At 52.9% G+C, this 11,942-nt stretch overlaps 6 protein-coding genes across 6 annotated transcripts; 4 read left to right on the top strand and 2 right to left on the bottom strand.

The window, feature by feature from the left end:
- Window positions 1-188: 188 nt before the first annotated feature.
- Window positions 189-2,009, top strand: RHO25_009803 (uncharacterized protein; the record flags this gene model as incomplete). The annotated part of the gene is made up of 2 exons (XM_023601330.2): window positions 189-1,108; window positions 1,160-2,009. The coding sequence occupies 2 exons, from the start codon at window positions 189-191 to the stop codon at window positions 2,007-2,009; spliced, it is 1,770 nt and encodes a 589-aa protein (XP_023453553.1).
- Window positions 2,010-2,506: 497 nt separating this feature from the next.
- RHO25_009802 (uncharacterized protein) lies at window positions 2,507-3,331 on the bottom strand (the record flags this gene model as incomplete). Its single annotated transcript, XM_023601329.2, has 1 exon — window positions 2,507-3,331. One exon carries the CDS (start codon window positions 3,329-3,331, stop codon window positions 2,507-2,509), a length of 825 nt encoding a protein of 274 aa, XP_023453550.2.
- A 962-nt stretch (window positions 3,332-4,293) lies between these two features.
- On the top strand, window positions 4,294-5,687 carry RHO25_009801 (uncharacterized protein; the record flags this gene model as incomplete). The annotated part of the gene is made up of 3 exons (XM_023601328.2): window positions 4,294-4,419; window positions 4,474-4,607; window positions 4,661-5,687. The coding sequence occupies 3 exons, from the start codon at window positions 4,294-4,296 to the stop codon at window positions 5,685-5,687; spliced, it is 1,287 nt and encodes a 428-aa protein (XP_023453551.1).
- Window positions 5,688-6,355: 668 nt separating this feature from the next.
- On the top strand, window positions 6,356-7,422 carry PIC2 (Cu/Pi carrier; the record flags this gene model as incomplete). The annotated part of the gene is made up of 3 exons (XM_023601327.2): window positions 6,356-6,467; window positions 6,528-7,299; window positions 7,362-7,422. The coding sequence occupies 3 exons, from the start codon at window positions 6,356-6,358 to the stop codon at window positions 7,420-7,422; spliced, it is 945 nt and encodes a 314-aa protein (XP_023453556.1).
- A 951-nt stretch (window positions 7,423-8,373) lies between these two features.
- RHO25_009799 (uncharacterized protein) lies at window positions 8,374-10,066 on the top strand (the record flags this gene model as incomplete). Its single annotated transcript, XM_023601326.1, has 5 exons — window positions 8,374-8,526; window positions 8,665-8,772; window positions 8,863-9,052; window positions 9,136-9,187; window positions 9,247-10,066. The coding sequence occupies 5 exons, from the start codon at window positions 8,374-8,376 to the stop codon at window positions 10,064-10,066; spliced, it is 1,323 nt and encodes a 440-aa protein (XP_023453557.1).
- A 336-nt stretch (window positions 10,067-10,402) lies between these two features.
- On the bottom strand, window positions 10,403-10,908 carry RHO25_009798 (uncharacterized protein; the record flags this gene model as incomplete). Its single annotated transcript, XM_023601325.1, has 3 exons — window positions 10,403-10,625; window positions 10,708-10,801; window positions 10,866-10,908. The coding sequence occupies 3 exons, from the start codon at window positions 10,906-10,908 to the stop codon at window positions 10,403-10,405; spliced, it is 360 nt and encodes a 119-aa protein (XP_023453554.1).
- Window positions 10,909-11,942: the final 1,034 nt, after the last annotated feature.

The raw sequence follows: 11,942 nt of genomic DNA, 5'->3' as shown, positions 1-11,942 counted from the left end.
GTCAGGACTCTTCCCCATTACGCGTCGAATAACACCTCGATGGTCTACTTTGGTCCGCGGTGAGGCAGTATCGCATTCCTACGAATCACACCTCGGACGCCTCGCTGTCGCCAACTTTCTTCGCAGTCGAACACCTTGCGACTCCTTTGTCTTCCTCTTTTCTTTGTCTGCGGCAAAGACTCCGAAGCATGAATTGTCCATCGAGAACCGAACCGGACATGCCTCCGGACTGGAATCAGAATCCAAATCCGCTCGCTGAAATCACGAGAAGCGAACTGGGCAAGGTGGCGAGTGCCAGAGTCCAGCACGACCACAAGCTGAAGAATCAAAATGGAGCAGAGTCCGGATTCGCAGAGATGCAAGGCGATCGCGACCACCAGCCGCCGGAGAAGGGCATGTCAGTGGACGGCGATGGAACTTCACCCATCGCCACCCCAGGGTTTGGAGGTCGCATGCTCGAGGACACACTCGGCACCACACCACCAAACCCACGCAAGCTGCCACCTTGGCAGCAACCTCTGGATCGCTTCCGAAAAGTGATCTGGAAGTACGTCCGCTTCATCGGACCTGGTTTCATGATTGCAGTGGCGTACATCGATCCTGGCAACTATGCGACAGATGCGGCAGCAGGAGCGACGTATCAGTTCAAGCTCTTATTCATGGTACTTCTTTCGAACATTTTCGCCATCTTTCTGCAGTCGCTATGCATTAAGATGAGCACTGTCACGGGAAGGGATCTGGCGCAGATGAACAAGGATCACTGTCCTCCATGGCTGAACTATTTTTTGTTCTTCTTCGGCGAAGCAGCAGTCATAGCGACGGACATTGCAGAGGTGATTGGTTTCGCGATCGCTCTGAATCTCTTGGCCCCAAAACTGCCCGTCGTTGCAGGATGTGCGATCTCAATCGTGGATGTCATGTTTATATTACTGTTCTACAGGCCAGAAGGCTCCATGAAGGCACTTCGACTATTCGAAGGTTTCGTGATGCTGTTGGTCCTGGGCGTGGTAGTGTGTTTCTGTTACCAGCTATCATTGATCCAGGGAACAACGCCCGGAGAGGTCTTCAGAGGGTACCTGCCATCGAGCGCCCTCGTAGAAAGCAAAGGGTGAGTACTTTCCACAACATCGAGAAATACTCTTCATCTAACACGTGTCAGTCTGTACCAATCTTGCGGTATCCTCGGCGCGACAGTCATGCCTCACTCCCTGTATCTAGGCTCCGGACTCGTCAAGCCACGCCTCAGACACTTTGATCAGAAACACAAAACCTACAACGTCGACAGTGAGCTTGACGATGACTCGGCTAGCATCGACCGCAAATACCGTCCCTCCATGGCCGCCATCAAAGCTTGCATGAAATACAGCATCATCGAGCTCGCGATCTCTCTCTTCACCTTCGCTCTGTTCATCAACAGCGCAATTCTCATCGTTTGCGGTGCCTCGCTCTATAAAATATCCGGCGCAGATGATGCCGACCTCTTCGGCATCTACAATCTCCTCCGCGAACAGATCGCCCACGCTGCAGCAACCGTGTTCGCAGTTGCACTGTTGCTATCAGGCTGCTCTGCCGGCATCGTCTGCACACTCGCTGGTCAAATGATTGCCGAAGGCCAAATCAATTGGAAGCTCAAACCATGGGTTACCAGACTTCTGACACGTTCGATCTCCATCGTACCTGCGATTCTGGTCGCGGGAACATTGGGAAAGCAGGGCTTGTCAGATGCGCTGGTGGGAAGTCAGGTTGCGCTGAGTGTCATTCTACCATTTGTGAGTGCACCGGTCATTTACTACACAAGTAGGAACAAGTATATGCACGTCGTTACCACCACCACAACGACAACGAGTGCAGGGGGAGATCGGTCTGAGACTGAGACGCCAGAGACGAGAAGAGAAGTGGTTAATATGCGGAACCACTGGCTCGTGGCTGTCATTGCTGGCGCGATTTGGCTGATCATTGTTATCATGAACGTGGCAAATATCGTCTTGACTGGACTGGGTGTGAACTAATCCACAAAGACGACGGACAGGTGAGACGAGACGAGACGAGGACAACACCTGTTAAGGGACAAAGATCGATCAGAACACCGACATTTGGACCATTTTAATGTGAAAAATGATGGCGAGACTTGTCTGCCAAGATTCTCAGATAAGCTTGTTCGTTTCCAATCATATGGTACACATTCAGTGGAGCATATCAATGCATAATTAATACAAGTCCGCGTCCAAACAGGGCTTACATGAACGAGATGAAAGGACGCCATGTGTGAATTCCAGAGCACCAGGATGTCCAAGATAACGTCTCCAAACTCCATCCGTCGAACACCAGTACCAATGATCAACGAGTGGCTCCATGCACGTATGCAAAAGGCTTCCAGCCAAAACACCATATGCTAAACAAGTGCGCAGGGAACGCTCATCAATCCAATCCAGTCCAGCCCATACCCAACACATTCGTGTCCATCCAAGTCCGAGCAACTTCATAAATGCAATGCAAACTTCCGCGTTCAAACTTGCAGTCTGCCCATTCGATAACCAACCTCCCTCAGACTCCTTCTCAGCAACTTCAATGCCGCCTCAAACTGATAATCTCCTTTCTTGCCACAGAAATCTACGCATTGCTCCAATCGCCTAACCAGGTGTGCGACAGTAATAACTTTCTTCCGTGCTCGGTGAATCATCATTCGCATATCATGTCGCGCAGCCGAGGTTTTGCAATCCCAGTCCCAGCTGAAGAATTCAGACTCGCAGAAGGTGACCATGCGTGTGGTCTTCGTGACTTCGGATTCAATGATAGAGAATGTTTTCGGCAGATGAGTGACGAGGTGGGAGCGGGCGAGGGAGTCGGTTTGTTGGGATGGGTCTGTCGGACCCAGGACGACAATCGGCTCGGGTTCGTAGCGCTCGGAGCATTTGGCTGGGGAGTATAGCTCAATATGGAAGTCGGGGAGGGAGGATGCGTCGCTGCTAGACCAGGAGGATTTGTGGAGGTAGACATCTTCGTAGCCCAGAGGGAAGAGCACGCGGTATCGACGTTTGGTAAGAGGAGAGGAATTGTGAGGGGTGGTCGCGTTGGTCATTAGTGGACCATTGGTGAGGAGCTTCCAGGCGGAAGGGTCGGTCGTGGACTTTACGAGCCATTTGGCTTGAGGTGGACGTTCGCCTGCAATGTCCTTATCCTGAGAGGGCGTCGTTGATTCGAGAGAGCCCGTGGGTTCTATTTGGTCTCCGTAAAAGTGTTCGTCGTGGAGTGTGATTTCTGACTGCAGATTGTCGATGGTAATGGCGTCATTGTAGCTGGGAGGAGCTTCGTCTTCATGTGATCGCCTCATGGTGTTGGTCTCGGAAGACGTCCTGAGGTAGACAATGTCCTCTGTAGTGATGTGCATTCGGACTGCTGGGGTCAGTGTTTGTGGAGAAAGAGCTGTCTCGTCGCTTCCGGCGAGCGGTGGGCGAGGACAACAAAGGAAAGAAGAGGGAATAGAAGGTTGGCAGGAAATGATGGCATGTCCGATTGCGTGTGATTATAGGGCGGCAGACATGGGTGAGGGGTGTGGCCTGGACAGAGTTTCATGAACTCTGAGCTTCTCTCCCACTGCCGGGCTCTCAGCGCCAATTCTTGGGGAGAACTGCTGTGGTTCCTGCAAACCGGACGCAACGGGTGAATTGACTGGCCGCGGGCAGGGTGGAAAGTGACACACCCGGCTGAGGTGGAGCGGAGGGAAATGGGCATTCTAGAAGTGAAAGTGGCGGGCGCAAAGGGTGTACGATGGGCGCAGACGCCAGCTGCTGCACGATGTCAGAAGGATCGGCATCACTTCGTGCAGAGTCGATGCGGCCAGTGGATGACAGATGTGCGACAGGAGACGGGGAAGTCAATCAGGCAAGACATGGCTCGCGTGGCCCAGCATTCCTGGCCGTCGGTCTCCGAATGCGAGCAAGCCTTGTCTGCAGACGCTCCCGGTTGTTTTGTACCGATCACATGATGATAGTGAAGCGAAAAATGATGTGAAGCTGTATGCTTGAGCAGTGAGGAGGAAACAGATGAAGTGAAGATGGAGGAGGCGTTCGCGCGTGGAGTGCGCGTTTTCGTCTACAGTTAGCTGCAGGCTGCAGTCGGACCGACGAGAATCTTGGAACGGCAGGATCGCTCGTCGGAACCCCGAAAGAAACTCGTGAGAGCTTCTCAACCAACCCCATTGAGCTCCGCCGTTGCTGCATCTGCGACAAAACACCACCCTCCCAGCCCGTTCTCCTCTCCGTCACTCTCTCTCGCCGGGCACAGCACTCAGCCATGCTCTCTCGATTTGCGCCTCGCGCGGTGTCTGCGCCAGTGCGATCACTGCGCCGGACTCCCGCCCTCCGAACTGTCACCACCGATGCCGCCAGCAGTCACGCGGAAAAGAGCGATGTCCCAGCTGTATGTTTGGAAGCTGTCTTTGTAGGGAAAAATTGAAGCTCACTGCAGCTACAGGAAGATGACAAGCCTTTCCAAGTCCGCCTCTCAGATGAGGCTTTCGAGACCTACGAGATGGACCCACCTTCATACACCCTCGATACCACCAAGAACGAGCTGAAGCAGATGTACTACGACATGGTCGCCGTGCGGTAGGTCAACAGGAAGGACATCGCGGTACAATGGACAACTAACACTGGGATAGTCGCATGGAAATGGCCGCCGACCGATTGTACAAGGAAAAGAAGATTCGCGGCTTCTGTCATTTGTCCACTGGACAGGAAGCTGTCGCTGTTGGAATGGAGCACGGAATCACAAAAGAGGACCACATCATCACAGCCTACCGATGCCACGGTTTCGCCATGATGCGCGGAGGTACAGTCCGATCGATCATCGGTGAACTTTTGGGCCGAAGAGAGGGTATCGCACACGGCAAGGGTGGTTCCATGCACATGTTCTCCACCGGCTTTTACGGCGGAAACGGTATCGTCGGAGCTCAAGTCCCAGTCGGTGCGGGTATTGCCTTTGCCAACAAGTACGAGGACAAGAAGAACGTGACACTGGCCCTGTACGGTGACGGTGCCAGCAACCAGGGTCAAATCTTCGAGGCGTTCAACATGGCTAAGCTGTGGGACCTCCCAGTCATCTTCGGCTGTGAGAACAACAAGTACGGTATGGGTACTGCTGCCCACCGTGCCGCCGCTCTTACCGACTACTACAAGCGTGGACAATTCATCCCTGGTCTGAAGATCAACGGAATGGATGTCCTTGCCGTCAAGGCCGCTGTTCAGCACGGAAAGAAGTGGTGCGCTGAGGGCAATGGTCCTCTCGTCCACGAATACGTCACCTACCGATACGGTGGTCACTCCATGTCCGATCCCGGTACCACCTACAGAACCCGTGAGGAAATCCAGCGCATGCGATCGACCAACGACCCTATTGCAGGCCTCAAGCAGAAGCTCATCGAGTGGGAAGTCGTCACAGAAGCTCAGCTCAAGGAGATCGACAAGGAGGCTCGCAGCCACGTGGACGAGGAAGTGGCCGCAGCCGAAGCCATGCCAGTTCCAGAAAACACCCCACAAGTGCTCTTCGAAGACATCTACGTGCGCGGATCCGAGCCACCATTCCTTCGCGGCCGCATTCCAGAGGAGAACTTCTACTACCCAGAGCGGGAATTGCAGATCCCCAAGTCGCCAGCCCAGACTCTTGCACCAGGCGGAAGCAGCTTGTAGAGACATGCGTTTAGAGTTTTGAGATAGGGAATAGCATGGAATGGGACGAATGGTGTTATCCGGGACTGCGAGGCGCCGGGTCTATGTGTGATATGATACTGGAACTTTTGAGGCAGCATTGTATATTGAGAGAAAGCGTCGAGCGTCGAGACTACCACTATGATCTCTTTACGGCACAGCTACAACTACCGTCTTCCAAAGCCATTTCTTTATCTTAGCTACAAAGTTACTTGATTCCGGCCTGAGCACAAGCCTTCGGTGGTCGGCGTCAACGTCGGCTAAGTGGTGCCGAGACGTGAGCTTGTTCTGCTGACTGAGAGGACGAAAGCAAGCCCTGCGACGTCATGGTTCACGATCGGCCTCTGCCATGTCCTCTTCCATCATTGTTGACCGTTGCGGAAGTCGACGGGACGGTGACGAAACATTTCAGCGATGCCGAACATCGCACAATGGTGACCACCTGCCTCCGACGATAAGTACTTTCTTGCGTTTGCTCTACTACTTCCCAATTGATTTGACGATTTGGCGTTTCTCACTTGCTCTTTCTCTCTACTCCCCTCTCCGTCATCATTGGGTACTTGAGACGTTGCTTAGAACGAATTAGTGGCACAGTCTAGCTTTGGGAGTGCGATCGGGCAAACGATTTTAGGAAAGAGCTCCAAGCAACAATGGCAACCAAAGCTCTAGGCGGGCAAGGCGGCGCCACGCAAACGCCTAAGCAGAAGATCGAGCTCTTCAGTCCCCAATACTTCGCAGCATGCACTCTGGGCGGCATTATCGGTAGGTCCTCTTGCTGCTAGCTGGACACTGTCTGAATTGAGCAACTGACAGCCTTACCAGCTTGTGGTCCCACGCACACCTCAGTCACGCCGCTCGATCTCGTCAAATGTCGCCGCCAAGTCGACGCCAAACTCTACACCTCCAACCTCCAAGCCTGGTCCAAAATCTTCCGCAATGAAGGAATGCGAGGGATCTTCACCGGATGGAGTCCGACCTTTATCGGCTACAGCTTCCAAGGTGCCGGCAAGTACGGCGCGTACGAAGTCTTCAAATACTATTACGGCGAGAAATTGTTCCCAAATGCTCCAAAGACGATTGTATATCTCGGAGCTTCCGCGACGGCCGAAGCGATTGCCGATGTCTTCCTGTGCCCCTTCGAAGCAATCAAGGTAAGGATGCAGACGACAATCCCACCTTATGCGACGACCTTGCGAGAGGGATGGGGGAAGGTCGTGAAAGAGGAAGGATTTGGTGGGCTGTACAAGGGACTTGCACCATTGTGGGCGAGGCAGATTCCCTACACAATGGTCAAGTTCGCGACGTTCGAGAGTGCTGTGGCACAAATCTACAAGACGCTAGGAAAGAAGAAGGAAGAGTACAACACATTGCAACAAACTGGAGTCAGTTTTTTGGGAGGATATATTGCCGGAATTGGATGTGCTGTCATCTCGCATCCTGCGGATGTGATGGTCAGTAAGTTGAACGCCAACAAGGGAAAGGGTGAAGGTGCGGGGCAGGCTATTGGAAGAATTTATAAGGAGATTGGGTTCAAGGGGTTATGGAATGGGCTGCCGGTGAGAATCGCGATGATTGGTACATTGACGGCGTTCCAGTAAGTTTGTTCTGGCCAACTCTTCACTCCGTGAAAGTTTACTAATCAATAATGCTTTACAGGTGGTTGATCTATGATTCGTTCAAGGTGTACTTGGGATTGCCCACGACGGGCGGACATTAAGAGACTGGTTGAGAAGGTAAAAGTACGACGGACTGCGGATTTTTCAGCATGGCGTTCTTGGAGCTTTGAGAGATCGCGCGACTGCACTCATGATAGAGGATACAGAGTAGTACACCATGATATGGGTAAAACCATTGTCGACAGCCTTATCATCGTGTCCTTAGGGATGCGCAAAATCTAGGCCATCTCATTAAGCCTTCAAGCTTTTTGGCACGGCCACCAAGCTTTCAATTTTGCTGAGCATCCCACTGCTAAGACCACAGAGACTACGGACGTGACAGCTCGCAAGAAGACCCAAGAACGGTACTCGGACAACAACTTTGAGAGCACAGACGCAGCCCTATCTTGAGCTTTGGCGTTTTGCGGAGAAGGGTTCATGGGTACCCTGTTCGAAACATCGAACTTCACGGCGGGGACATTTGACAGAAACCTAAAAACACACATCCCAACTTGCTCTCCAGTCGAAGCCGAGTCTCTGGATGGAGGCCTCCAGCGACATCAGATTCTTTGAGTGTTCACAGAATAAGCCAAAGCTGCATGCATTCTCAAGCTGTTTCCACATTGTCAACCGAAGCTCAAGCTTTACGAGCATAGCATGGAAGAATGCGATGCGAGCTGATGAGAGCCAACAGACACGGGCTTCAGACATGGTATATCGCCCAGGCTCTACCCAAGATAACGCCATAACTCACAAGGGCACAGGAAAAATCGCTTCTTCCCCCAAAAGAGTGATTACACTCCACGACCCTCCCCTTTGCAATCCCCTTCTAGGCCCAGCACTATCTCGTTCCAAGCACAAGTTGACGACCCAAGACTTTACTGCCGATCTTTGTTGCCGCGACTGGAAGTAGCGAAGCACGACACCTTCGACCAGAGGAATCCAAGACAGCACGCGTTTATCGAATCAAGCGCACGTCCGTGGCATTTTGAGCGTCGTCATCGAATACCGCCATGCTTCATGGCTGGGCGTCGCCCACTGCTGTCGTGGCGACATGTATCATCATGCCATTCCTCGCGGGTGTGGCAGTCATATTGAGAATTTATGCGAGATTCTTCTGTACGAAGAATGCTGGGTGGGATGATTACAGTACGATGGTTTCAATGGTAAGAGAAAACATGCTGCCCATCACTAATGCTTTGGTCACTGCTGCGATCGGTCGTGTGTATCGCGAAGGAGGAGAAACAGGGTTCATCGATGCAACAAAGTGACAAAGCTGACGTGCGACCCATTGGGTGCTATAGCTCTTTTCAATAGCGACGACTGTTACGATTATTGCGCAAGTGGAGACTGGACTTGGAAAGCATGTCAAGGAACTCTCGCCACATGAGGCGTTTCTGCAGAAGAGGGCTGTAAGTCACACTTTCCAGAGCCAAGGAGAGAGAAGTACGACTTGGTCGGCTGTTCCTGACGTGGTGCTAACCATGTTCTGGCGTTGACAGTTCTTCGTCATGATCATCGTATACAACATCTCCCTCTGCTTCACCAAACTGGCCATTCTGATGCAGTATAAACGACTGTTCCCACAGAAAGGCTTCAAGCTCGCGGTCCACATTTCCATGGCGATTGTGATCATATATGCGGTATGGAGATTTTTCGCGGCGATCTTTGTGTGTTCGCCTGTGGCTGCCTGTAAGTCTTTCCCCAACATCAATGAAATGTCGAAGAGAGGAGTGAAAGGAAAGACATGGGTTGCTGAACTTATACATTTACAGTCTGGGATCGCTCGATCAAGCCGTTCCACTGTCAAAACAAATTCGCAAACTCGTAAGCATACCGCCAACTCAGCTTGCAATGCTTGAGAAAGCTCACAGTTAGCCCTCCAGGATGGCGTCCTGTGCCCTCAACATGTCCACCGATATCCTGATCGCCGCTCTTCCCCTCGCGATCCTCCACAAACTTCAACTTCCTCCTCGCCAGCGCTATGCCCTCATGTCAGTCTTCGCCCTCGCAGGCTTCGTCGTCATAATCTCGATCCTCCGCGTCCCTTCCATTGTCACCCTCTGGAAGACCACAGACATCACCTACGTCAACCCCATGGTCATGGTCTGGAGCGACATCGAAATCAATATCGGCCTAATTTGTGCCTGTCTCCCAACACTACGATGCCTCTTCCCCAAAATCTTCCGATCAATGACAAGTGGGAGAAGTACAGACGGAAGCAACAAACTCGGCACAGGCGGCTCAGGCGCAGCCGCAACATTCGAGTCCAGAAACGGCGGAGGAGACGGAAGCGTAACATTCAACAGCGGGAGCCGCAAAGATCGACGAAGTCGTCGAGCAAGCGGAATGCACGCAAATGGCGGCATGGGATCTTTCGGAGGGAAATATTCTGTTCGGTCAGATGAGAAGAAACATGTCGTGTTGGAGAATGTGGAAGAGATTGAGATGGCGAGTACAAAGGGGATGTTGATTGGGGAAGACGGTGAGCAGGGAAGTGGGAGCCGGCCTTCGAGTCCGCAGCACCATGTTCACCATCACCAGCAGCATCAACATCAACACCAACAACCACGAAGGCAAAATCCGAATGAGATTTTGGTGCAGAGGGAGATTCAGCAGGTGGAGAGCTTTCGGCCTGTGGCGGGGAATGGGAGGGCAATGAGGAGTGCGAGGGATGTGGAGCGGATGGAGAGGGAGATGGTTTGATGAGGAATTTTAATGATTGATGTATGAGATGTACTGGTACGTCTTGTGGTCGCTGAACGAAAGATAAGTTTTTGAATTGTATGAATCTTCTTCTGAGCTCTGAGCTCCAATGTTCCTGCGGATTCGGCAGTGTCAAAAATCATACAGAAGCGATTCCATGCAAGTCTCATTGGCGCCAGCTGAACCAGCCACAGGCAGCCTGCGTTCCTACGCAGCAAGTTGTGCGCCGCCAATCGCTCACATCGTCCCTTTGCGATCGCGACACCATGCGGCCTAGCTTGTAGTGTTGAAGTCCCCCTTCAGAGCTCACTCGCCGCAACTAAGACCTTTCGCCTATCAGATCTCAGTGTGTTTCTGCCCCTTGTCTTCGGACATCTTCCTCAACTCCGCCAACTGCTTCTCCGCGCCCTCAAGCACACACGACTTCTTGTGGAAGTAGTTCGTGTACGGCTGGAAATGTTCCTCTTGCACTCGCATCTTCTCAATATCTGCCTCCAGAATCCGTGTCACCGCAACAACAGCTGTAGGGTCCGCTAGCTCGACCACGAGAGGTTTGTACCTACACAGCCAGTTAGTCGGATCTTCTCCACCCGGTTGCGGCCTTGTGGCCACTGGTCAGGCGTATGAGGACAGACACGTACTTCTTCCAGCGGTTGATCGGCACCGCCTTCTTGACTTCGTTGGCAGTCTGAATAGCAGGGTCGTGTCTCGGAAGTGGGATGCCGTCTTTGACGGCTGAGTAGAGAGGAGAGCTGTTAGTGCAGGCTTTTGAAGGAAAAGTTCGAGATCGAGTTCGCACCTAAAGCGTGAGAACGATGATATTTCTTGCGCAGTCTGCGCATTTTGGCTGGGGGCTGACGAGCACGGCCTTCCGATTTCGCAGACATGCTAATGTGAAGGCTTGAGCTGCGGCGCGCAAGATGGGAGGTGTGGATGGCGCCGCTGCTTTGCTGTTGATGTTGGTGAGAAGCCGAGGATGGGAAAGGCGCTGGAGGCACGAGTTGACTTTAGCAAGTTGGCGAGTCGCGGCTCGAAGTTTCCGGTGGACTCGAGTTGGGATCGAGGCACAGTCTGTGGGCTGCTGGACCATGCCTTGTCTGGCGGACGAGAATATAATATGCACATGGTGGTCTCCGAGCCCCAGCCTTTGGCTGAAGAATCGATGACCTACCGTTTGAGCCTACAAGTCATCACGCACGCACGGGGGAAGGAGAGGAGGAGAATACGAGAGATGTGCCAAAGGAAAGGGGAGGGGAGGGGAGGGGAGGGGAGGGAGGCGAGCTGGTGGAGGGCTTGGGTGTTGTCACTGTGAGTGCGATGAGGTCGAGTGGAGGCGTAGACCAGGCGTAGACCAGGCGTAGACAAGGCGTCGTGTTGTGGTTTCGAATCTGCCGAGCTGTTAGCACTCCTACAGCTATATACCTTTTCCTCGACCGTTGTGGAAGCCCCAGATGTTCCTTTCAGGTCCTCGCAACCGGTATTTCCACCGCTCCGGATGTTCGACCCGCTCTCAGTCCAGGCCCGTGTTGCTGGGGATCGGACCCAACGCGACAGGCCAACGCATTTTCCTGCCTCCCATGACGAGCGCGCCAAGGTTGAATTGAAGCCATACTTTGTACGCATCGACGATCTGAAGGTAACGTCAACCTGTGACGGCCGTCTCAGAGGGCAAGACCTGCACAACCCCGAATGATGTGGAAAGTTGAGGGAAGGAAGAGGAAGCAAGTTCGGAACGGCGGCCATTTTATAGCCCACACGCGCTAGCGGCTAGCTTGTGGAACATGCCAAGACCGCTCGAGTCCACTGCACGGCGACAACGACAGGACCCTCTTCGCCAGCTCCGTCTCGAGCGCAGCCGTCTCGATCTTTCAGCAGT

The sequence above is a fragment of the Cercospora beticola genome, chromosome 6 (genome assembly GCF_033473495.1).
Source record: "Cercospora beticola chromosome 6, complete sequence".
NCBI classification, from domain to species: Eukaryota; Fungi; Ascomycota; class Dothideomycetes; order Mycosphaerellales; family Mycosphaerellaceae; genus Cercospora; species Cercospora beticola.
This window is presented reverse-complemented; position numbering and strand designations above follow the sequence as displayed.